This window comes from Haliotis rufescens, unplaced genomic scaffold, assembly GCF_023055435.1.
Source record: "Haliotis rufescens isolate VD_foot unplaced genomic scaffold, xgHalRufe1.0.p SCAF_2, whole genome shotgun sequence".
Lineage (NCBI taxonomy): Eukaryota > Metazoa > Mollusca > Gastropoda > Lepetellida > Haliotidae > Haliotis > Haliotis rufescens.
This window is the reverse complement of record NW_025963890.1, coordinates 26,776,737-26,804,467: the sequence shown is the minus strand read 5'-3', so window position 1 is coordinate 26,804,467 and position 27,731 is coordinate 26,776,737. Positions and strand designations below refer to the sequence as shown.

General features: G+C 39.2%; 1 protein-coding gene across 1 annotated transcript in view; it reads right to left on the bottom strand.

Moving 5' to 3' along the window:
- Positions 1 to 332: 332 nt before the first annotated feature.
- The window catches only part of LOC124120813, an 83,098-nt gene continuing 55,699 nt past the window's right edge, over positions 333 to 27,731 (bottom strand). Inside the window, exons 14-19 of the mRNA XM_046483672.2 lie at positions 22,079 to 22,265; positions 21,621 to 21,877; positions 20,325 to 20,480; positions 19,717 to 19,795; positions 16,334 to 16,442; positions 333 to 929 (exon numbers count right to left, since the gene is read on the bottom strand). Of these exons, the coding sequence (XP_046339628.2) occupies positions 842 to 929; positions 16,334 to 16,442; positions 19,717 to 19,795; positions 20,325 to 20,480; positions 21,621 to 21,877; positions 22,079 to 22,265 (876 nt within the window). The 3' untranslated portion in view covers positions 333 to 841. The remainder of the gene's footprint in view (positions 930 to 16,333; positions 16,443 to 19,716; positions 19,796 to 20,324; positions 20,481 to 21,620; positions 21,878 to 22,078; positions 22,266 to 27,731) is intronic.

The window sequence follows — 27,731 nt, the reverse complement described above, 5'->3', positions numbered from 1 at the left end:
GCGTTTGTTGAGTCATGTTTTGTGAGTGTTTGTTGAGTCATGTGTGTGTTTGTTTAGTCAAGTTTTTTGCGTGTTTCTTGAGTCATGTCTTGTGCGTGTTTGTTTAGTCATGTTTTGTGCGTGTTTGTTGAACAATGTCTTGTGGGCGTTTTTTTAGTCATGTTTTTTGTGTTTTTGTTTAGTCATGTCTTGTGGGCGTTTGTTGAGTCATGTCTTTTTGGCGTTTGTCTAATCAAGTTGAGGGCGTTTTGTCATCCATGTCTTGTGGGCGTGTGTTTGTTTGTCCACTCGTTGTCGATTATTCTTTGATGAAGTCACGAATCACACAGCTATAAAGTCATACATGTTTTATTTGAATACTACATCAAAGTATATCAGTTTTCATAAATAATGTTTGTTAAGAGGAAAATAAAAGACCATGAAATTTAAATATTCAGTTCGAGTTGGAGATGATGAGAAAAGAAGAAACAGCATAAGATCACATACACCCCATGCAACCCTAATACCAGTAAAATAATGTTAACAGTCACTCGTTCAAGGTAAACGTAAAATACATAGTACGCAAAAGCATAACATGTGTTGATACATAATACATAGGAGTACCAGTATACCGCAAAAAGTAATATGCTCATTTGTTAAATTCTGCATTAAACCTCCGTTTATCTCTCATGACCAAATATGATTTAATTCAACTGTGTTTATAGCATTTATACATGGCGCAATGCTATCTTGTTCCTCTCCAGCACATCGTCCGCTGTTCTTGTCGCGTGGGTCTCGATATACCACTCTCATGAACACCGCATGGTGTTACAGCAGAGGCGACGCCCTGTGTCCATGCTGCCTACTGACGTCGCCAAACAGTCACAACTGCAGTGCGACGTCCTGAGGGGCAGCTGTATTCAGCGTCTTCGCCCAGAACACATGTCATTCTACAACAAAGAACAATTTGTATTTCACATCTGGCTCAGTCCTCCAAGGCGTCACAATTCACTGTGCAGAGTTGCGTCCCTTGGGCACACCAGAAACCTATGATCATGGGTTTGAATGTCGGGTCGCCACGGTTATGGTTCTGTTTGTCAGCACCATACCCGTGCTCAACGAAGGGGTTAGTGTCTGAGACGTGCATCACTTCGGGCTATCCTCACACAGCAAGCTGGAATACTACCCAAAATGTCCACTCAGTGATAAGTAACTGACACTGTATATTTAGTAAGTTGACATTGTACTTGTGTGTAACTGGCATTGTACAAAGCAACACCTGGTATTGTTCTTTGTCATGTTGTTTACAATGTCAGTTACATAAATATCCACTGCTGGTTATATGCCAGTAATATGTAATAGTAATATGCCAGTTACCTACATGTTTAATGTCAGTTACATAAATAACCGATATATACTAAACATATACTATTGGCACTGTATATATAGGTAACCTACATTTTACATATAAGTCAGTGATATTATATATACGGATATTTTTGGCCATAAAAGCAAAATAAGAGGACCAAAAGGTGCGAAATGAAGAGGTTTGATTTGTTAAAGTGTCAGTGACGATATTCCGGAATCAAAATGATCACAAAAAGGACATTCAAACCATTCAGAAAAAAAGCACACCGTGCATTAACAAAAGGGCCATGGAGCTGCACGTACTGTACTGATTCCCTGGCATCTGCGTCAATCGAACTGTGACAGTTCAACAACATGCCAAGATTAACAGAAATGCAAAGAAACAACATCATAGGCCACTTGCAGGCAGGGAATCCCGATCAGCTGTAGCCAGGGTTTTCAATGTAGTGCACAGCACCATCACAAGGCTATGGGATCGGTTTCAACAGCATGGGTCAACATGTGATCGGCCAAGGTCGGGACAACAAAGAGTAACCACCCCGCCCAAGATCGCTACATCCGACTGCCCCACCTACGTGAAAGGACGACCACAGCCACCTCACCAGCATCCCAAATACCCGGAGTGCACAGAATCTCCGACCAGACCGTACCAAACCATTTAAGAGCAGCAGGTCTACGAGCAAGACGTCCTGTTCGACGCGACATATTGGGTCGACAACATCGTCAACAACGACTGCATTGGTGTCGTAAACATAGGGTATCGCCTCAACTGCGATGAAGAGATGTCAGTTTAATCGACAAATCAAGATTTCTCCCCCGTCGAGGGGATGGAAGAGCATGGGTCTACAGGAGAACGGGGAGAGGAAGTGGACTTGTTTGGCCCAGAAAGCGTCGTGATCTCATCATGGCAGGACAGGTTCGGTCTATATCCAGGGCAATCTTATGGCTCAACGATACATCAACGAAATTTTCCTACCACACGTCCTCCCAATTGCAGCCAACGGCAACGTTGTATTCCAGCAGGACAATGCTCGACCGCATACAGCACAGATCACAAGAGCATGTCTACACAACAACAACGTTGATGTTCTCCCCTGGCCCTCCAGATCCCAGGATTTGAACCTGATAGAGCACCTGTGGGATGAATTGGATAGACGGCTACGCCGACGTCAACCACAAACCTAGTCCTTGCAGCAGTTGGCTTTTGTGTTGCAGGCAGAGTGGGCTACCATTCCCCAGGATGTGATTCGCATACTCGTATCTTCCATGGGGAAGGAGATGTCAGGCCGCTATCGATTCCAACGGGGGACATACGCGATATCGATGGTAGCTGACCTGCACCTTTGACTTTTCCTTTGTACCGATAACTGAGATGACTACAATCACCAAGTGTTCTCTCCACAACATTGTGGCTCAATAACGTGTACGGTTCCTCGTATAAATGTATTTTTCTTCCTATTATATCAATCAATCTTTATTTCACATACTTAAAGGCACAGGCTTATAGTACATTACAAAATTGTCCAGTAGTGAGTGTTTTGCATTACAAACAAACTTTTTATCCAACATATTTTCTAAAATTAATAGCGTGAAAGATATACATTGATAAGTTTCGCAAATGTATTAATGGTTAAAGGTATTTATAAAATTAAACATGCTGTTTTCATGGGAACATACCAAGGAAGAAAAAATGAAAAAAAAAATTGTTCAAAAACTCAATATTTAGACTATGTCGCCCATGGGCCTGCCCATGGGCGAAGTCTGGCCCATGGGCGAGAATATGTTCCTTTACTTAAAACTCATGTTTTTGTTTCGCAAATACATTTAATGTATTCATTCAAGTATCATGACACAAAATGTAACTCATTTTAACTTAATTCAACGATTTTATGGCGATATTGAAATATTTCGCCCATGGGCGAGAAAAAGGTTTTGCCCATTGTCGAGAATATGTTCCTTGACTTAAAACTCATGATTTTGTTTCGCAAATACATTAAATGTATTTATTCTAGTATCATGACACAAAATTTAACTCATTTTAACTTAATTCAACGATTTTATAGCGATATTGAATTATTTCGCCCATAGGCGAGAAAAGGGTTTTGCCCATGGGCGAGAATATTTTCCTTTACTCAAAGCAGGTGTTCTTACCATTTTCATGGCATATAATGTAACTCAATTTTACTTAATTCAGCTATTTTATAGAGTGATTGAAATATTTCGCCCATGGGCGAGAAAAGGTTTTGCTCAGGGGCAGGCCCATGGGCGAGAATATTTCCCTTTGCTCAAAACTTGTGTTTTAGTGTCCGTATACATAAAGGTGTTCTTAGAAGTTTCATGTCACATAATTGAACAAATTTTAACTTAATTCAACTATTTTACGGTGTTATTGAAATATTTCGCTCTGGACAAGAAAGTTTGGCCCATGGGCGGGAATGTTTTCCTTTGCTCAACAGTTTCAGTTTCGCAAATACATCAAGGTGTGTCTACAAGCATGATACATGTTTCAACTATTTTACGGCGTTATTAAAATATTTCGCCCATGTTTTCGTCAGTCCCTTTAAAGCATCAACTAAATGTGTGCAAAGTATATTGTATCATGTGAAATATACTTTATATTATATCATTACATTACTATTTAAAAAGGGCATTTGGTTGGATGTTTCCTTTATAGAAGTTCTACAAATTTCACCTGTTTTACATATTGTAGCGATCTTTAATGAACCCGGCCTTACCTCTCAAAACGTTTTGACAGTTTATCATACGAATTCATGTGCGTGTACTCCAATTCATTGGAGTTATTTTCCACAACATTAAATTTTAGTTAGTTTCTATTTCATTTCCCATTTTATGTCCCGTTGATACATCACACTGGGCAATTACTAAACACTAGGTATGCAATATACAGGTACGCGTGCGCGTATTTTTATGAAAAGAAACTATTCGTCTTTTATTGCATAACCTTTGGCTGAATATCTTACATTCTAACGAAATCTCGAAATAATTATTTAATTACAAGCGGTGTCGAACTGACCAGTAGGAATTATGTTTCAATGCGATTGAGGAAAACGTGAGTGAATATTGTGACACTAAAGCAACTTTTAACTGCATTGTCACTTTTGGTATGAAAATGGTAACAGTTCAGAAAAAAAAACAGCCTTCTTATGATAATTTTCATTAGTACGTTGTATCTAATTACAGTGTCGGCCTTATTTACAGGTGATTCTACCATACCTGCTCTCGGTCAATTACGATCTACCACACCACGCGTGAATAAACAGTTATGCAGGTGTTGCTGTGGGCAAATACCTAGCCTGAAAATGTTTATTTTTTTGTGGATACATGTTTTACAAATGTTCGTTGATATGTGTATACATTAAGCACAAAGACAAAAAAATGTTTATGAAAGATGAATTAGTGCCTTGATATATTCATCGAGATGTGTATCATCGTTTAATGGGGTCATTCAATAAACGTATGTTTGGAGAAGATATCAAAGGAGACGCCCAATATACACAGTGTCGTCCGGTGAACTACCACCCCACCCTTTCCATAAGAGTTATGTAATCGGTACACAAATATATTTGATGCGGTGTCAGTGCGGAAGGAGTTTGAATTACGTCCGCCACTGGCCACAGAAATCCTCAAAGTATAGTAACAATCAACAAGGTCAATGCCGTACTAATTACCTAGTGAGGCACGTAACAACGACTGTCAATAGGGAAAATGGTGAAAAGATTTTAATAAAAACATTATTGTACTAAATAACTTGCAAAAGCGGTGCCCAAAATTGTTTGACCGTGTTATGTGTGTTGTAAACTGACGAATAGCAAGTAATTGTCATGCTGTACGCATGGTTCCATATACAAATTCAGTAACTGAGATGCCAAGTACAACCTGCATTCACACACGGAAGCAATATACTTGTATATATGCCCTCTCCTCTGAAAAATGTATCACTAAAGTATTTGCATTGTAATAAATATAGTAATGATAAAACTTGGTAATTTGGTAGGTCTCCGACAGATATGATTTTCAGTTTTTTTACACCTTTGATTGATACGGATTACATACCTGTAGTCTAGTCACTGTCTCTAATGTATCTGCTTGTTAAAAATTTCAAATGTCCTGTTATAGCACTGTTCCTAAAATAAGACAGTTTCTTTTATCGGGTATAAATAGTTGATTCGTCTTGTCACGCAGTCATTTTTACTTGATCGAATGATTTCCACAAAAACTTACGACAGAGAGTTTTGTATTTTATTATATACATGTATTGTTAATTGTAGAAGATGCTTACATCACTGTATCTCAGAACGTAAAACTGATAACATTCAAACATGTAATTAGTACACAGTTAATTGTTACATATAATTTCCTGCATATTCCTTTTTGAACAAAAAGCCTACATGTATACTGATATTGGTGTCCACTGTTAAAAGGGTATTAGTGCAGTCAGCCATGGTAAATGGAGAGACAATAATAAGGTGATTAATTACAGTCTGTTGCAGAATATGCGGTATAAGTGTTGTCATTTATACATATACACATTACACATATACAGATGAAATACACGATATGATACAGTGCCAGAACAAATTAAGATACGGTTTCCATTACAAATAATTATACGATTATGGATTTAATTAGCATGTTTAAATTTTCAGGCCAACACGGCTTAGATACAGCATCGGCATACTCAACTGGAGTTGTTTTCTGCCGGTGTCCCGGGATAAACTCTCCCCCGTACAAATTCTCCCCCCGGAGATTTTATACCGGTACAGATTCTCCCCCGGAGAATCTGTTCTGAAATAAAATCTCCCCCGGGCGGATATGTTTCGCGCCCCCCCTCAGTATAAAGTCTCCCCCCTGATTATTCGGTTTGTTGCAATGTCTTTAAGTACTATATTCTTTAAATAGTTATCTTTAATGTACCAAACAAATTTGAATGAAATGACTTAATGTAACAAATACATGTACGGTTACTCTTTTTAATCCTCGCAAACATTCGGTTTTAACACTAACTACGTAAAAACTGTCAATATATCCACGCGCGACTCCAGCTCAGGCTGTCCGTTATACTCTGATTTTAGATCTAAAATATATTCCTTAATACAGGCTACGATATGAAAATGGTATCAGTGTAATATCAGTGGCTAGAATATCATGGTGCAAGCAGGTTTCTGTTAAACATACAACATCATAACTAATCTAATTCAGCACTGATTAAATCTACTTTGTCTTTAAGACTGCGAACGTTTAGATATATAATCTTTAAATCTGGACTATGCAAAGGTCCTGGATTCGGATGGATATCACCGCAGCAGAAGAGAAAAAGTAAAACTAAGAATGATAATCGGAAATTATATAAGCAAAGTAACCAAAAATATAGAGAAATGTGTATCATCTTCCCGAAATGATTAGCATGTAGAATAGATGCAAAAACACCCACTATCAGCCTGTATTGAACAACATCAACCGGCATCGACAAAGCAAAGTGATCATGTAATTGTTACAATTGGGCTGGCGGTGAATCTGAGAAGGGATTCATACGTTATATACAACTTAAAAAAATATGATTATGAAAAACGAAAGGAAAAGTGCCCCCCCCCCCCCCCCCTCCCACACCCGAAAAGAAAAAAAACCCCGCAAAATCAATAAAAATAAAAATCAACAAATAAAAACAAACAACCACACACACACAAGTAACTAAATGTATATTTAGATAAATATATAACCCAGAAAAAATAAAGGAGAGAAAAAAAAAAAAAAAAAATACATAAACAAATAAACATTAAAACCTAGAGGAATATGAAAATGTGTAATGCTAAAGCACGAAGACACGATAAACTGTACCAACATTACAATGTTCCCCGATATGCATGCTTTACCTGGGTCACATACGGGTGATCTAAGTTAGAAATATATGACTGATATAAATTCTTTAAACACGGTAATATCGAATATGCTTGGATTATCTTTTTTTCAAATGTGCTCCATTCAAGAAAAGTTATATAGAATTATATATTTACTCTCCCCCATGTATTTTGCTCTTTTATGTAAAAGCTTTTTCACCTTACACATTTTAATTACAGATTCCTTTGTTTTGATTTTTATGCAAACAAACCAGGCTTCTGAAATGCTATACAAAAACTAAGTTTACAGAGTTTGTTGTTTCTTATACAGTTTTTGTTGTCTGTATACATTTTTTTAATATACCAGTTTGAGTCTACATGTGAACACAATCGATGGTTAAAAATGTAACATGAACTAATTCTCAAGAACTCTGATGTATAAAGTTACCTTCATCTTTGATTGACTGATGTATTTTTAATCTTTATTCAGCACTGAAGAGGCCACAGGCCTATAGTACGAAGCAATAAGTTTATGAATAATCAGCATTGATTTTGACTCCATAAACTGTCATAAAGTATTCATAAAGTATCAGGGGTCATTTAAACTTGCAAAATGATTGACATACCCCTTTATAGAGCGAGGAATCGGCTGTTCGCCCACCCGATTGACTGATATTACAACATTCACATGGTTTAGAACGGTACAATGAATGGTAAAGCATGCAAATAACACTAATACGCGATATTTCATAAGAAAATGTCATATCTCCGTTAAAACATAAAACCAATATTTATGAGTCTACATATTGATATAAGACTTTATCACTGTATCCAATTCCAAAATTTTAGATATAAACTTTCGGACAGTTCGGTTCAAAATTCTTCAACCTTTAATACATCACAGGATTTGTAGCTAGACGACGGGAATCTACAGTCTTGACTGTGTGTTTTCTTTGATGAGAATGTTTCTCACCGACCTTAGCGTGTAGGAGTGTGATATCCTGGGCAGGAAATGACAGTGTTTTGACATTAATTAACGTGTTGGACATCCCTAATTAACCTTTACTAATTCATGTTAAACCAACACAGGATGTTTTCCGGAAGTGGACAATCGCGATAGGGCTGACACGACACGTGTTAATAACTTTCCTAGAACTTCTAAAGTTACTAAACAATCTTTATACCTAACGACTAGCATATAAACTAAACATCGTCTCTATCAGAATCCAGCTAAACAACCAAACAATCAAATTTCAAAAACAAACCAAATTCTTAGGACTTATTTTCGATGAACATCTCACCTGGGATGCTCACATCCAAAACCTAACAACTAAATGCAGTAAAGACCTAAACACCCTAAGATGCCTAACTGGCTCTAACTGGGGAGTTTGAATACTATTCCTGTTGTTTTTTCTGAGTTAAGGGAGAAGCCCCATTTGTCAGCTCCTTTTAGTGCGGATCATCCGCGAATTTTGATGTGTTTAGTTTAGGGGATAGGCCATCGAATAGATCGTTTATCATTATATTGAAGAGGGTGGGGCTGAGGATACTGCCCTGGGGAGTGCCATTTTCTAGGGGACATTGGTCCGATAGTGTTTGGTCTATACCCTGGGTTATTTTACGATTGTTTAGGAAGTCCTGGACGTAGTTTATTATCTGACCTTTGGGTCCTATTTTTTAAAGTTTTTGTATTAGCCCGTCGTGCCATACCATGTCGAAAGCTTTAGAGAAGTCTAAGAAGATGCCTGTGGTATATTGTTTAATATTTAGTTGTCTTCTCTTAATATCTTGCTCTAGTCGGGCGAGGTTATCTAGGGTTGAGCGGCCAGGAGTGAAACCGCTTTGATCTGGGTTTAGTGCCTCAAATACAATCACACTGCCTCCCAATGCACATACCCTAAAACTAAATGTAAAAAATGCGCACAAACAGACTGCCCAGGCACATGCACACCCTGGTGCATCCACTGCAAATCCATCCAACACACTTCACTTTCAAACCAATGCTCACACAGACACACATTCACCCAGCAGGCCAACAAACACATAAACATAGACACGGCCAATATCCAACACGAAAATTTGCTACACCCGCATCCGAACCACTCCTCCCTACACCACAGCCAAACACAATCCCACAAACAAACACCACACCCATAACCGACAGCTCTGTCTGGGGCCCCTACCGAGCAACTGCACCCACCTCACACACACAAGCAGCCACTCAACCAACCACGAACCCTCCCACATCTCAACATAGCCAAAACATCAACCCCCGCATGCAAAACAAACCACAAAACGACCGCCACAACACGACCCTCATCCAAGCACCCTACAGCCCACATGGCAACAACACTCCCCCACAAGCAAGCACAACAACAAAACACAAACACTAAGAAATCCACAGCTAAACCCATCCTGCAAACACCTACACAACCCTCCACATCACATGCCTCCCCTATGGAAACTCAAACAGCTAAACCTAATCTAACCGATGACGAAGATTTCCTCCACTACTGAGGAAACAATAGACACTACTCCAACTAAAACAAACCAAACTTCCCTCTCAGCCCCAAAAAGGAAGAAAAAACTAAACCGCAAAACTCCCCAACCAGCTAACACCCCAAACCTAAATAACCTCACCTTACTCCTAGTATACATGCATAGTCAAAACTCACCAAAAGCTGGCATGAAATCCTTCCACAAAGTAGCTATCAATCTAAAATTAACCCATCTTCCCTTCTTCCTCTTTAACCTCCATCTAAAAGAAGTCACCGAATAAAATAAAAACTAAAAAGTAAATCACCAATCACCCGAACCCAATAATGGAAGGACTAAATATTTTTCAGTGGAACGCCAACGGACTCACCTCCCACGGCCATGAACTAAAAACTAAATTTAAACTAAATAAAGGCCCTCACATTGCTTGTATCCAGGAAACCATATTCTCAAAAAAAATCCAAATTCACACTACCTAACTACAACTCAGTTAGAACTGACAGAGCTAAACCCAAAACAAGAAGAGCCGCAGGAGGACTAATCATATTTATCAGGGAAGATATAAATTACGAAGAAATAAAAATAGACACGCCAAACCTAGAAGCCAACGGCATTAAAATCACATTATATAACCGAAAAATAAACATCATAAATATATACCACTGGGCGGAACAAAAAGTCCAACCTGAGGATCTAAACAAACTACTCAAAATAAGCGATAAATCTACTATATTCCTAGGAGACTTTAACGCTCACCATCCTACATGGATCATAGATGATAAAATTTATAATCATGGCAAATTAATTTCCGAATGGATAGAAACAAACGACCTAGTACTCCTAAATAACAACCAACCCACGAGGTACGATAAGATAAACCAAAAAATGTCGGCTATCGACCTAACCATATGCACCGCAGATCTAGCTCAAAGTACTCAATGGGAAGTGCACGACGTCCCGCTAGGTAGTGACCACTTCCCCATAAACATAACCATAGGAAATACAAACGTACCAATCCAAACAGAAAACCAAGAACCAAAATTCCATAACAATAAAGCTAACTGGGACCAATTCCAAGATATCTGCAACGAAGCTAACTTAAACGAAATAGAAAATAATGATCCAGAAACCTATTGTAGAAACCTAACAGACTATATAATATACGCAGCCGAAACCTCCACCCCCTTCAAAACATCTAAGACAGGCTAGGCAAACCCACGGTACCATGGTGGAATGAGGAAATAGAACAGACTAGACGAAAACGTAAATCAGCCTTCAATAAAGCAAAACGCGACTACAAATATTTAAACATAGCCCACGAACTAAACCACCAGGTTCAAAAACTAGTCCAAGTAGCCAAAAGTAGAGACTGGAAAAAATTCTGCGAAGGTATAAATAACCGTACAGATGCCAGAACGGTCTGGCGCAAAATCCACGCCATTAGAGGCTTAAAACGACATAAAAAACCCTAACATTGACAACTCAACCAACCCCGCCCAAAAAGCAAATAATCTCGCCAACCCCTTTTCAGCCGTTAGCAGTAACACCAACTTCAGCCAAAAATTCCAAGATAAACTTAAAACAAAAAAACAAACCCACAAAAGAACCAAATCATAACAATCTAGAAATAAACCAACCCTTCACAATGGAGTAGCTCCTCTATGTAATCCAAAACAGGAAAAAGGGCACAGCCCCAGGATTTGACCTAACTTCTTACCAAATAATTAAAAATCTCCCGCTAAAACTACTCCAGGCACTACTCAAACTATACAATCTGATCTACCTAAACGGACAGGTTCCTACTCCCTGGAAACAGGCCCAAGTCATACCAATCCCTAAACCTAATAAACCAGCTAATCAAGCTAACTCATATAGACCAATATCCCTAACTTCAAACTTATGCAAAGTAATGGAATCAATGGCTAAAAATAGATTACAACATTACCTAACCCAAAATAACATCAACTATTGAACTGCATGGCAAGTATTTATAAAACGACCGGGGGAGGAAATATTCTGGGGGGAGATTTTATTTCGAGAGGGGCGGAACTGTACCGGTATAAATTCGCCGGGGGGGAGATTTTATTCTGGGGGCGAATATATTTCTTGACACCGGTCGTAAGTTCATTGTTTGACTGAGCACACTTGTGTCGGGTTGCGATATTTTCTTCTCTTTGTTGGCAGCCTGCCACCGGCCTGAATTTTGAGAATGGTCTCAGCATGGGACTGTTAATTACTTCTTAATGATGTCTACAAGCTTACAAACTTGTAGATGTTGGGGCGGTTAGGACCAAACTTTTTCAGCTTAGAGTGTTAGTGGTTCTGGAACCCATAGTGTCAAACAGGTTCTGCACAATACGTCCATCAGATTCTACTGTTCAGCAACATTGTCACTGAATTTCAGAACTTTGGCATGATATTATAATCAAGGATTTCGAAGGTGAACGAGGGGAAAGGCAGACGCACGTGGATTTACTCTCAGGTTATTATTGGCTGGAGTTCACATTTTGGGGCATTTCATATACTAATTAAACAGAATTCACCTGCACATGTCCACTTTAGTGATACAGGCTGTAACCAAAAATGCAATGAGCCGTAGCTCTAAATCCCTTACAACAACGGTAACAACAACCAAGGTTAGGACACAGTAAGGTTAAACCGTGTCCAACAGACAATTTCAGGTGGCTAACGCCATATCTCCCATCAAGTCAGCTCTGTTTTTAAGCGCATAATTATGTTTTTACATATTGAAATAAAAGGAATTTAAAAAATCATAATTAACAAACCTACACATTACCAAATACATAACTTTATAACCCTTTCTAGACATCGTTCCAATTAACCTGGATCATTCAACTCGCTCGCGAAGGTCGTATGCGACTTTAAAGTGAATACGTCTACAGTGTACAAGTAACTTTTAACTGTATCATATATACTCATGATAAGCAATTATTTTCGTTCCTAATTCGAATGAGCACATTCTGAGGCTAAATCTGCAAAAGGACAGATAGAATATTTTTTTGTACAATGCAAACGGTACAAACGTAGCGGCTGATAATAGAGACAATGATTTAATAATCTGCAATATATCATTTGTTCTCGTTCAATCTATTGTACATATTGAAGTGATTGTAAAGTTTCAAGGAGTACTAAAATGTTGTTGTATTATGAATGTATTTAGAATATGAATAGCGAAAAACAGTCACCATATCGGATGTACATGTATAACTTGTCTTCCAACACCACGCTTGTGCCGAGGCCCATGGTCATAAAACTGATCGGTCCCATAAAAGGAGCAAATAGTTTCGCAGATACTACTTGCTAAGGTTCACTCCCAATTATCAGACGATCTAATCATCAGTCAGACCAGTCAAGTGTGACCAGCGTACCTGCCTGGTTTTACCTCCTAATTACTGAGCTGCCCAATACTGTCATACTGTGGGCAGAGTAAGCGGCCTTGTTGAGTGATACAGACTAACCAGATTATGATTGTGTTTGTAAGTTGCGTTTAATCTGTGTGGGGTTGCAGTTGTTTTATTAGGCAAGACAAGGGGTAGTTTTTTCAATGAAACCTTTTAGCCATTGAGTTTGTTTTGCATTCATTTCATTAAATACATTGTTAGGTAGAATAATAACACGTTATATGGATTAAACATCTCCCTAATCTGAGTATAATCTCACATGTACTCTAAGTACCATACTATATTACTTTGCGGAGACACTGAGTATAATTTTTGAGTTGGCATTGTATGCTGTCTGAATGACTTTACACAAATCCCTGCATTCAATGGACCCGTGAAGATCTTCAACAACCCATTCTTGGCGTAAAAGAGCGACAGCGCTTGTCGTAAGAGGCGACTACCGGGATCGGGTGGTCAGGCTCGCTGACTTGGTTTGATGCATGTCATCGTATCCCAATTGCGTGGATCGATGCACATGATGTCAATCACTGGATTGTCTGGTCCAGACTTGATTATTTACAGACCGCCGTCATACAGCTGAAATATTGCTAAGTGCGGCGTTATACAACTAACAAACAAACAAAACTTTGAGGAATTCACAACAATCACTATGACGAGGTATGCATATCTTGCAATCAACCTGAATCCAGGTACTGGAATGTCAAACCCGGGTTTGGTTAAAACAAGAATTGCAGTTAGATCCGCTATATGCTGTAGATCTCCTGTAGTCAAGAGATGCAACAGCGAGGCAGAACTATGTCAATTTATGAGGGACAGACAGCTACTCGAACATATATAAACATAGCAGCCAAAGATAAAAATGAAATCATATCATGTACAAAAAAATAGAAATCATGTCACCACAAAAACAGAAAGTGTATGAGTACTAAAACTTGCAATAGGTATGCGTACCCTACGTACACACATGAGGCCCATTCGACAGTCTGCAACACACGAATAACTGTCAAACAAGTTTGGGTACCCCTTCTGTTCAGGTAAGTTATTTAGTTCAATAATTTTGTATTAAAATCCTTTTCAATTTGTTTTCACCATTTTCCCTATTCCATGCATGTTTATGTTGCTACATCGTATTGCTCATGTTTCCAAGTATTGTAAACACATTAATGTTTCTCCTTCTTAATCTAACGTTATAACATTTCAGGTCATTGCCATCATCTAATACACAAGAGATGATACCAAGACATATTTTATTCGGTTTTATGGTCTATGCGGTCTTACAATTGATTTTATTAGTCTTTAAATCTATGTCTAGTAAATATTTTCACAAACAGGGCTGTTAGCTGATATAAGGAATGTAACATCCAGTTGAGGACTAAATACGACGTACGTTAGTCTGGTAACGACGTTTCTACAATCAATATTTTGAATACGCCGTTAATACGCCAGTTGTGACAGGGATGATGGTATGGTAGCTGTAGCAGACATATTGACAGCCGTTGTTACGTAAGTCACTAGGTTATTAGTACGGCATTGGCCTTGTTGATTGTTACAATACTTTGAGGATTTCTGTGGCCAGTGGCGGACGTAATTCAAACTCCTTCCACACTGACATCGCACGAAATATATTTGTGTACCGATTACATAACTCTAACTGACAGAGTAGGGTGGTAGTTCACGCGAAACGGACGACACTGTGTAAATTGAGCGGCTACTTTGATATCGCCTCACAACCTACTTTTAATGAATGACCCATTAAACGATGATACACATCAGGATCGCAGAGAAAATACAAGATTCGTTCTCGTTGAATATATATATCAAGGCACAAATTCATCTTTCATAAACTTTTTGTGTCTTTGTGCTTAATATATCCACATATCAACGAAAATATGTAATACATGTATCCACAAAAATATACATGTACAGGCTAGGTATTTGAAACATAATTCCTACTGGTCAGTTCGACACCGCTTGTAATTAAATAATTATTTCGAGATTTCGTTAGAATGTAAGATATTCAGCTAAACGTTATGCAATAAAAGACGAATAGTTCCTTTCCATTAAAATACGCGCACGCGTACCTGTCACGTAATTGCACAGTGTGATGTATCAACGGGACATAAAATGGGAAATGAAATAGAAACTAACTAAAATTTTATGTTGTGGAAAATAACTCCAATGAATTGGAGTACACGCACATGAATTCGTATGATAAACTGTCAAAACATTTTGAGAGGTAAGGCCGGGTTCAATAAAGATCAATAGTTGAATTAAGTTAAAATGAGTTAAATTTTGTGTCATGATACTTGAATGAATACATTTAATGTATTTGCGAAACAAAAACATGAGTTTTGAGTAAAGGAACATATTCTCGCCCATGGGCCTGGCCATGGGCCAAACCTTTTTCTCGCCCATGGGCGAAATATTTCAATATCGCTATAAAATAGTTGAATTAAGTTAAAATGAGTTACATTTTGTGTCATAATGCTTGAATAAATACACTTGATGTATTTGCGAAACAAAAACCTGAGTTTTAAGTAAAGGAACATATTCTCGCCCATGGGCCAAACCTTTTTCTCGCCCATGGGCGAAATATTTCAATATCGCTATAAAATAGTTGAATTAAGTTAAAATGAGTTACATTTTGTGTCTTAATGCTTGAATAAATACACTTGATGTATTTGCGAAACAAAAACCTGAGTTTTAAGTAAAGGAACATATTCTCGCCCATGGGCCAGACTTCGCCCATGGGCGACATAGTCGAAATATTGAGTTTTTGAACAATTTTTTTTAAAATTTTTCTTCCTTGGTATGTTCCTATGAAAACAGCATCTTTAATTTTGTAAATACCTTTAACCGAGACTGGGCAAAGACCGTAGAGTTTCTGGAATTTTGGGTTTCCAGAATTAAAATGGGACGTGTTATGTTAAGTTTTAAGACAATGAAAGTGACGAATGCCAATATTGATATATATTTCCTACATTGTACATATACGTACGTGACATTGTAAATTAAGGTAACTGACATTTTACATATATTTATAAATAAGTGACATTGTACATACACGTATATATAAGTGACATTGTGTATATATTGGTATGTGACATTGACAACTTGTCCCAGTATGCAATGTATAGTTACCGACAACGAATCGTGTGAACTATGAATTTGACGTTCATATCTGAGTGAAGTACAGCTAGGTGTCCCACTTACCTCTCTCCCAACATTGGCTGCATCTTCTCCTGGGTCCATTCGCCGCTCAGACTTCCAACCACAGCAATCCCATTGGGTTTTGTGATTTCCCAAACACGCATCAACCAAGCTGCAATATGTGCATGCCAAATTACATAGGACAAGTAACGTACTTGCTTGGATTGATGAGATTATGCATCGTTGGAATGGTGAATTATGAACAATGTATACATACTAAAATGTTCGCTAAAGCACGACTTATCATGGACGCCAGACAACACACATTGATGATCGTGCTAAATACGTCGGGTCCACTTACACGGAATGGTATATGGTATGGAATCCTGAAAAGGACATTGCCGCGTAGTACGCATTGTCGCCTTACAAAAAACAAGCAAAAAGTGTCACAATTAACCAAAGCGCAACAACGCGACATTTTGGCCATTTGTTGCATTGTCGCGTTTCGAATTTATTTTTTTTACCAAAGGGCGAAAATGCGACATTTTTCAAGGTCAAAATATGTCTCATTGTCGCATGGTCGGCCCATCACATATGTGTAAAATATCCGTTAAAATGCGCGACTGTGAGTTAAAGGGTCGTCTGTTATCTGAAGTTTTATGTATTAACTCCGATTAAGTAAGTATGTATGATTCAAATATAGACCTCGCAAAAACATTATTGTGAAGCTCGCAAGTCAGTGAGTATTGTTTAACGACGCTCTGAACAGAATTTAAGTTATGGCGTGACAGCTTGATGTGGGAGGAAAGCCAGAAGTGAGGTAGGTCCAAAACAAAAAAAACATAATCAAGACGAACCTGGAATTCGATCGTAGGGTTATAGCTCGCCTGGGAGCGAGTGAGGGAGGGAGTTTGGTTTGCTGATCAACTCAACTTGAGATGTATTCGAAGGGAGAGGTGGTGACTTCGGGACCCATTTCTATTAGAAGAGGAGTATTTCAGGGCGATTCTTTTAGCCCTTTGCTTTTCTGTTTGTCACTGAATCCTTTAAGCTTTTTGCTCAGCAAAGAGGAAGGTTATCATCCGGGACCTCCTCATCACAAATACCCAAAACCCCTTAGTCGCCCCCTTTACATGGATGACCTTGAAATTATTGCCAATGAAGGAGCCACACTCAAAAACCAGTCCTTTTCTAAATGATATCTGCATGTCCTTTGGGGTGTTATTGACCAACTCCTGGAAGGTCAGTCCTACACGTACTTACGGATGCAGATTGGGGACAAACTCCAGCATGCCCATATCAAGGACAAACTGCCGACAGAGTACAAATGTAGACTTCTGGAGTTCAGAGATCAGAGATGAACGCTCGCAATAAAATTAAAGCCACAAATACTTATGTTGTACGGTACAACTTGTACCCGTCCTTTCCTATTCTTTTGGTGTTGTTGATTGGACGAAACAAGAAATCCAGGGTATTGACATCAAAATGTAGATTATGTAATGAATTAATGTGACTGTCCAACACATTATCATTGGATGCCCAGCTTTGGCACAAACACAGTATCTTAAGCGACATGGTGGAGTGGGTCGATCATTTTATTACCATCTTCGCCATGCTTGTGGTTTTTACGCAAAGGTCCATCCATGGTACAACCCAGAATATGTAGAGGGCCTCATGGAAAATGATGAATGCAATATTGTTTGGAATAGGCCCCTTTACAGCCTCAGACATATCCAGGCCAACAAACCTGATCTTGTCCTTTTTGAAAAATCCCATGAAATCATTTACATCATAGAATTTTCTGTCCCATTTGAAACTAATGTGTTTGACAAGATTTAGGAAAAACATGGCAAATATGCAGACCTCGCTTTCGAAATGTCACGCTTGCATCCCAAGTCCCAAGTTGTCCGACTCCCTATTGTTCTCGGTGCCTTAGGTTTGGTACTTCCCAATCTGTTGACTGACAATGGGAGAGAACCCGGGTTTGCTACCAGGAATATAGCCCTTCTGACAAATTTGGGTTATGCAGAAGGCTGCAGTGTTTGGGAGTCTTCACATTCTCCGAAAAGTTCTGGGTGGGTTTGACTAATCAGCGCTTCCTGGGAGAAGTCCCATTCGTTGTCTGGGCTGCGTGTAGAGGGAGCAAAGGCCCTGAGCTGATGATGAGCCTAACCAGATTGACTGTCCCAGGATCACCCAATAATAATAATAATAATAATAATGAAATAATCCTTCTGTATGACACTATTTCCCATGCTGAATATCATGCTGAAAGTGCATTATCCCGGTCATTACCCCTCATCTCTAAGGGGAGTATACAACCCAAGCTGCCGCTGAGGTGCTCAAACGTTAACAGACACATTGCCAAATCACCCCACCCGGTATCCATTCACTGCTAAATGAACAGTGGCATATTTCGAGCAAAGTCACTTGCCCAAGGAGTCAGCTTGATATGGGAGGAAATTCCTAAGTGATGTATGTGTATGGTACTGGGATTCGAACCCACTGTCATTGTTTTCTGGTACGTCTAGGAAACGCAACTCTGCATAGCAATTTGCGCCGTCTAAAACGACAGGGCCAACCGTGTGCCCGTGCCCCCTCGAGACTGGAATTAAGTTAAATAGAAATGCAAAGTGTTTGTGTCTTGCTGTGAAAACACTTTTGTTAATGAAACCGACACAGACAATAACAGTATATGAACTAATTTCTAAAGTAACGATGATAGATGTGTTTTAATTTTGAGAAGAGCAACCCACATGCCATTGCTACTTTGTTTTCAGAACCATTGGAGTAAATAAAAGACCACTTGAGTATTACCATTTCGGCGCATGCGTAGATTAATTCACTTATTACACATAGGCACCATTAATCGAACAGGGCGACAATGCGACATTATCAATATGTCCCGTTGTCGCGCATTTTAACGCCTTTCTTACACATTTTTGATGAGGCGACAATGCGACATATTTTTACCATAAAAATATCGCGTTGTCACATTTGTCGCCCTTTGGTGAAATAAATAAAGATTATTCAAAGCGCGACAATGCGACAAATGGCCAAAATGTCGCTTTGTCGCATTTTCGCGCTTTGATCAATTTTGCTTTTTTTTTGTTAGGGCGACAATGCAACAACGCGACAATGTCCCTTCTAGGATTCAATAGAATGGCGACCTTAAGCACACCAGTATTGCAAGCCTTAAGACTTAGGCAATCTTGTACCTGTTACATTGTAAAAACTCGACTTCACGAATATAGACATGTCCCCTCTGTACATAGCTTTACTAACACTGGTGCACGTCCTATTTCACGTTTGTGTGTTATACTCAAATTAACATCCTCGAAGTGATATATAACTTGATAATAACGACGCCAAGCCATGAAAAAATCATAAAATTGAATCTAGTTTCAGTTGGTTTAGAGAATGTACTACACGCGGGAATTACTTACCTTTAGGATTCTGGACTCGGTCCAAATGCGTCACGAGGACTAGATCATGACTGTCCACCTCATTTGATATCCACGTCAACTGATAATGTAAACATTACCTCTGTATTATATTTCTCCATAACCACGGATCCATTATGTCAGTGTCCTATTTGTTTTATCATAAATATAACCCTACACTTCGAAACGTGCACTTTGTTCTAAACTGCCAATGGCTACCGTCAAGTAAGCTGATCTACTATAGGACCGTTCCACTAAAAGGTAATAATATGTACAGTAACAACAAGTACATGACTCTCATCCTAGGCAGCACTGAAAACGTACCATGAGGTGGTTTCAGTACACATTATGAATGTAGACATTGTGTTTGTTTGTTGTTCATATTCCAGCTATATGTCGGCGGCCTCTATAAAATCGAGACTGGACCAGACAATCCTGTGATTGACATCACGAGCATCGATCTACGCAATTTTGATACGACGAGCGTTATGGCAACGTTAATGATACGGAAGAATTGGTTTACCCATTGGATTTATGAAGCGTTACTTAATTATGTTAATTTTACAAAACGAAAAGATTTGACAGGTTTAAGTCAACTGTCATACTCGTACCTGTTTAAATGTGATCCTCTCGGGATTGGCATCATAATCACCTAAATTTATCTCAGAGGCAGAATTGTTGTTTGGGGCTGAAAATTTCAAATTACGCTCTTCTTTCAATCTGAGAGACGCGTCGACATACCTCCCCACCGGTTCCAGTCCAAGTACCTGTGTAGATGAACAGGAAAGTGGTACAACATTATACTGACTGTCGATATCATAATTATAATATTCGATGTTGGTGCATTAAGGAATGCCCCAGTCTTTAGGTATCCGTAACATTATCCATAAATTATGAATTATTTCTTATCAAGTATCTATTTCTGATATCATCTTTTTATTAAATTGCAATTGCTAGGATCACATGGATTATATTGAACAATTAATAACTATCAACAGGTTAATAGCCTAGTAAAATAGATATGTTTAGTGGATAGGTTGGAATTATCAAGGCGACCATACGACAAATTAATAGACAAGTTGACGCAGTTGCTGGAATCATATTATACATTACATTTTCACTTCACTTTATAAAGAGAATTGCGTCCCTTGGACACGCTAGATTGTGGGTTCGATTCCCGGTTCGCCCCGATTATGTTTCTAGGTTTGTCAGCACCATACCCATGCTCGTGGGTTTCACCGAGATGGTACACGTCTGAGACCTGCATCACTTCGGGCTTTCCTCCCACATTAGGCTGACACGCTGTGCTATAACTGGAATACTGTTAAAAGCGGCGTTAAACCCAACTCACTCACTCACTCACTCACTTGATAAAGGTGGTGCGTAATGGTCATGGGCATATCAGGGTAAAAACCAAAGCACCAAAAATACATACATGTTCCCACTTATATCCTACTCATTTACAAATCTTTATTGATACATGCACACGTGTCTGATTGAATGTAACTGGCAGTTCAAACGTAACTGTTGAGACCTGGTTGAAAATTTTATTGGAGAAGGTTGCATGGATGTTCGGGACTTTGTGCACACACCGGGTCCCTACTTTATACACTAAAAATACAAGAATAAACTAAAAAACATAGGGGGTGTCGAAGCATGGTGTCAATAGTTTCCAGGTGATAATTGATGCCCATAGGGCATAGAATGGCATGTATTTACTTTGACCAGCACATTAATAGGATTGTCGAAAACTTTCATAGGTGCCAACAGAGAATCTGCTTCGTTCTGTTTGCTGTAATATGTTTTGAATGATTGCCACCGAATTTATATACGTTCTGAAACATATGTTTTTTCGGGAATAATAACCTACGTTGTTCAAAGTTATATAATCGATAGTTGACACTTACTCGATAAAACACCTTGCTAAGTTCAAATGCCCCCCGTCCTGTCCCTGCCCCGAGATGTAGCGCTGTGTCAGTGGTGATGTTCATGTCACGTGTGTATTCGCCACACATCGCTGCCAGGACGGCTATGCCGGAGTCTCGGAAGCCGAATTCCAATTCCAAGATTCCTACCAGCGAATTTTCTCCTTCGTAGCAATAGTTGAGGTTTGTGGTGGGAACAGCCTCAACACGATACATGTCACTTAGACATCCACTGTTGGCTAAACATACATACAAAATGGTTTGTGTAAGTCTGATTTTTGTTCACACAGAAAATAAGTCAAGTATAAGGCATAATCTTTTCATCAAAACACGAACAAGAGAAAGCATCTCAATATATATATATATATATGGAAAGAAATCCGAAACATGTTTGATTTTACCTCTGAACAAAATCGAGTAATTCACTTTGTAAAGGCTACCTGTGACACCCTTCCCTAAAACGAATACTGGTGTATTCACGACTCGGGCTGGTAATGACACTCTCCCTTCTTTCGGTTGGTCTATTGTCTGCACAAGTCGGAACCCAAGGTGTTGGAAGAAATGTCGCCTGAAGCCAAACCTGGCGAAGCGAGATGCCTCATCTCCAGTAGATATCCAAGAACCTCCCTGTATAGTAAACATATATTATAGAAAAAAAACACAAAAAAAACTTATCCTCGAATTGGTCTGAGAGGTCTGTTGATCATTAAAGCCCGGCCTTAATAATATCCATGACTTCACATCCCCACCAGCCCATATCATCGGGACTCGAATAGCTCGAATATTCACTAACTAACTCAACCACCCTTGCATGCACATTTTGTATGGATGATGGAAACATTCGTGTAATTCTAGCCTCATTTGTTTGGGAAGAACCAGCACCTGCCTTTCTTCTCCTAAAGTCAACATAAAAAAAACAACCTACAGGAATCTGATGGAATTCAGAATTATGGGTTATGTGTCAATTGCGATGTTTATCAATTTTACGAGATACATTGATTTAATTTCCGAGAGAGACGTTTCCCATAGAATGTATGAAATTATCCAAGTGACAGTACAGAAATAAAATGTGCTCCCGAATCGGCTCCCAAAACAAACCTACTTTTGTCGTGTGACCTAAAGCCACAGTGCTAGTGTGCGTGACAAATGTTGTCATTGGCTAATATGTAGACTTGGGGTGCAGTGTCTATCTACTACATATATCGTGTGAAGCTTAGCAGATATACGAACACAGCAATCACCAATTCAAGATAAAATTGTTTGACTATTTCTGTTAATCCTTTAAAAATAACAACATTGCATATATTGTTGAGTAGGTGAAACAACCCTTCATTTTGTGAAAACTTAAAGTGCAAGTCTCTCGAGTATGTAACAACTTTGCAGATTTGAATAGATCGTAAAATAGTTAAAGCGAATATCGTATTCAAAACATAGAAAGCGGCGTGTACATAAGGTTTATTTGCACGTTAGTTCTGTCTATCAGTTTTAAAGGCGGAAACGAAAATATCGCGTAGGCTGAGACTGTATATATATATACTGAACAGCATTGAAAACGCACCACCATGAAAATGGATGAGTAATATAGGACGTTCTGGACGAAGCATGAAGAAGAACAACTCGTCAAAACACATTCCTAAATGTTTTGTGAGCGAAATCGCCAAAACGCAACAACTTGCGTGCACATCATGGAAAACGTGTTTTGTTTCACGGGAAGCATGCAGAATAGGGCTATAAAAGACAGACTTTTAAAAGCCACATCACTTGTTGCTGCAGACGTAAAGGGTACTGACACAAAAATTGCCAAGATTAACAGCAGAGCAACGTGAACGTGCCTTGGGCATGCTTCAAGTTGGTACGTCAAGTAGTGTCGTTGCACAACGGTTTCAATGCCATCATTCAACAGTCCTCAGGCTACTGAGCATATACCAGCAGACTAGAACCACCAGAAATCGACCACGTCCGGGTCAACGTCGTGTAACTACACCACGTCAGGATCGCCATATTGTTCGTCGGCATCTTCGTGACCGTACACTTCCGGCTACCAGGACTGCAGCAACCGTACAAGGCCGACGGAATTGATCAGTGCTGACACCGTACGTCGACGTCTCCGCTCAGCAGGGCTACGTGCTCGACGTTGGACCCATACTCACTGATCGACATCGAAATGAACGACTGCGTTGGGCCACAAGGCATCGTCATTGGAGATTGCGGCAGTGGCATGGTGTGCTGTTCTCCCGTTTTCATTTACGGAATGCTTACGGTCGATTGCGAGCGTGGCGTCGACGTGGAGAACGTTACCACAATGACTGCGTTGTACAGACAGATCGATGGGGGGGGGGGGGGGGGGGGGGGGCAACTCACGCCAGCCCATTCTTTCATCAGCATCAGGATATGCACACCTTCCAGCAAGATAATGCAAGAGCGCACACAGCACGTGTTTTAACACAGTACCTAGCGGACAATAATGTGCCTCTGCTTCCATGGCCAGCCCTGTAACCCGATCTATCGCCAATTGAACATCTATGGGATTACCTTGGTCAACGCCTCTCACGTCGTCCGCAAGTACAGAACCTGAGAGAACTTGAAGATACACTACGTCAAGAGTGGAATGCCCCAGAACACTATTCGCAGACATATTCGATCAATGAGAAGACGTTGCATGGCCTATGTTGCTGTCAATGGCGGACATACCAGATATTGACCTTTCATTTTAACCCTATGTGTCTTCCTTACACTGATGACGTAATTGTAATTACTGTGTGGTATTCCTGTTTCCTTTGTCGTCTTTCTTAATAATCCGTCTATGTCTGTTTTAATCAAAATCGGTCATTGCTCAAGTTGTTTTTGTAATATTTCAAGATTTATTGCTGGTGCGTTTTCAATGCTGTTCAGTATATATAGGTTTTAAAAATGGTCTTGTGGGAGGAAATTACCTCCAATTACACGCTTGATCGCACAAGCCCGCCCCTCCGTTCGCACTCTAGCAGGCAAGGCTACGTTCAGTCATGGTCGGCTGCACATTTTGTTAGACATCTCCTATCCACAATTAAACAGTGATCATTTGTACACTGTATTTTCCTTCGTATGAGTGGGATAAAAGGATTGAAATATAAGGTCTCTTTCTTTCAACAACGGAAATGTGACAAAGGTCAATGACATAAAAAAAATATTGAGTTCATAATTCAGTGAGAAAACAATGTGTGAAACATACTATTTCTTAAATTGCTTTTATTGTTCGCGTTTCGGTACTTTTATTTCTTTTGTTGTGAGACTTCTGTGTTTCAAATATTCGCTGATCTGTGTATAAAATGATGAAGCACCGATCGTACTTACTTCGTTCCTTTTGCGGTATCCTGATCACAACTTGCCATATGTCCGACTATGACAGTTACAATAGATTTCGAATTATCATGGAATGTGAATGTTTCTCGGAAGATGAATTGGTGATTTCGGAAGAAGTACAAGTGAACCCATACATGTTTGAACCTGTCACCGACAATAGTGACGAAAATAATCAGTATGATACCCATCTTGTACGCATGGATTACACGTGATTGTAAAATACAGATTGGTTCGGTTGTTCAGTACATTTTTTCTAAAAATCACAATATCCCGTTGTAGTCTTGAAATAGCACTACACAGATGAGGCCACATGACTGTAAATCCGTGTCATTGCTTAACATGTTACATTATGGTTGAGATTATGGTTCCACGAAAACTTAGACTTGAACTATATAGTGAAAGAACTGTCACACTCGGCCAACAGGGCATTGGGCGTTTTTAATCAGTAAATTTAAGACTGTCGATGGAATGGCTTATGACGTATTTAACATCTTATTTGGAAATCTTGTCAAACCCATTCCGTCTTAAGGATCTGCGATATGGGGTATAAGAGAATTCCGATGTATTAACAACGTTCAACGCCGAGCATGCCGATTCTATCAAGACGTAGGCTGCAAGTCTGCTGACTCCGCCGTCAGTGCTGACATGGGTTGGTTATCATCTCTGACAACCCATATTGAAACTTTGCGATTTTTGGAAAAAAAAAACTCAGTTCTACTGATCCTGGCAGAATTATTTCGGCTGTCTGCTCATGGTCCACACAGTATCACAAGTCCTCGGCTCTATCTGTTTTGTCAAGATTCGTATCCCGAATGCGTATGACATGTCCCATCAAGAAATTGAATCTATTAAGAAATGTTTAATGATCATAGAAGCAAGGCGGTGCTATCCGATCTGTGGAATGATAGTGGACAAGTTAATGGGAATAAATTACATACGTGTCGACAGTTCAAATATCACCCTAACGTGGAATGTATGTTCGGAATATAATCAACAGACAGCATCAGAGTATATTAGCCAAACTAAGATGTGCTTCACTCCCACTAGAGATCAAAATGAGTCTTTTCCTTCGCCCACTGACGGCGATGTAAATATTGTAATCTCACAGATATCGAGGATGAGTGTCACTGCCTTACTATCCGCCCGTTGTATTCAGATATTAGGTATGAGTTCTATAATCAAGCTGGTATATTAAATCCATCTTTCCCTAATTTATCTCCAAGTGATCAGTTTATATTTAGGCTGCAATGTGAGAAGCTCTGTAAACCCCTAGCCACTTCTATATTACACAGGTTCTAACATAAAAGACATGCACTACTGTTATAATTATCCAGTAAGTGTTCAGCATTTTGTGTGAGGAAGTTGTAAATTATTCAGTAAGTGTTCAGCGCTGTGTTATTAGAAATAAAGATTTTCAATAAGAGTTTTCCGCTGTGTGTATGGAATTGTGTTGTAAATTATCCAATAAGCGTTCAACGCTGTGTGAGAGGAAGATGTTGTATATTATCCAATAAGCGTTGTGTGAGAGGAAGATGTTGTATATTATCCAATAAGCGTTGTGTGAGAGGAAGTTGTTGTAAAGAATCGAGGAAGCGTTCGGCGCTGTGTGCGAGGAAGTTGTATAAGCATTTAGCGCTGTGTGCATGGAAGATGTATATTATTCAATAAACGTTCTGCGCCGTGTGTATGAAAGATGTTGTATATTATCCAATAAGCGTTCAGCGCTGTGTGAGAGGAAGATGTTGTATATTATGCAATAAGCGTTCAATGCTGTGCGAGAGGAAGATGTTGTATGTTATTTAACAAGCGTTCAGCGCAGTGTGTATGAAAGATGTATATTTTTCCAATAAGCGTTCAGCGCTGCGTGAGAGGAAGATGTTGTATATTATGCAATAAGCGGTCAATGCTGTGCGAGAGGAAGATGTTGTATATTATGCAATAAGCGTTCAGCGCAGTGTGCGAGGAAATTGTATAAGCATTTAGCGCTGTGTGAATGGAAGATGTATATTATTCAATTAGCGTTCAGCGCAGTGTGAGAGGATGTTGTTGTAAATTATCCAATAAGCGTTCAGCGCTGTGTGCGAGGATGTTGTATAAGCGTTTAGCGCCTTGTGTATGGAAGATGTTGTATATTATCTGATAAGTGTCTAACGCTGAGTGTGCATAAGGAACTTGTTGTATCATCCAATAAGCGGTCAGCGCTGTGTGTGATAAACTTATTAGCATAGTGTTAAGCTCATATCGGCTGTTTTCTTCAGGTTAAATTGCTCAAATATATTTTTACAATTTTAGTGAAATGCAACTAGTGATTGTTCGTGTCTCAGAGGCCCTGTGGCCGGACATTGCAGTGTTTGCTTTTTATATGATTTATTGTATCGTGCACGTAAATAAAATATTTTCTACTTCTTCTTCATTACACTATACACATGCTTGAGTGTGAAATGTTACCTGCTGGGATACGTTATACAATAATCTACTGCAGTTACGGTAACCTCCCATTTGTCAGACAGCTTATACCAAGATAAGTCAAGGTTGGCTTGTCAAGCAATAGTTACTTGTTTACCTTTCATTAAAGTGGAACAGACCAGAAAACACATATTTTGAGGAATTTACAGGATTCATTGAAAAAAACACTCGAACATTCAGCATTATCGCTAATAATAGGTCACTACATCCTAGTCTACATCCTAGTCTTAAGTTAACTTAAAAAAAAATATTTTCAGATTGTTTGACTCCAAGATATCACCTATG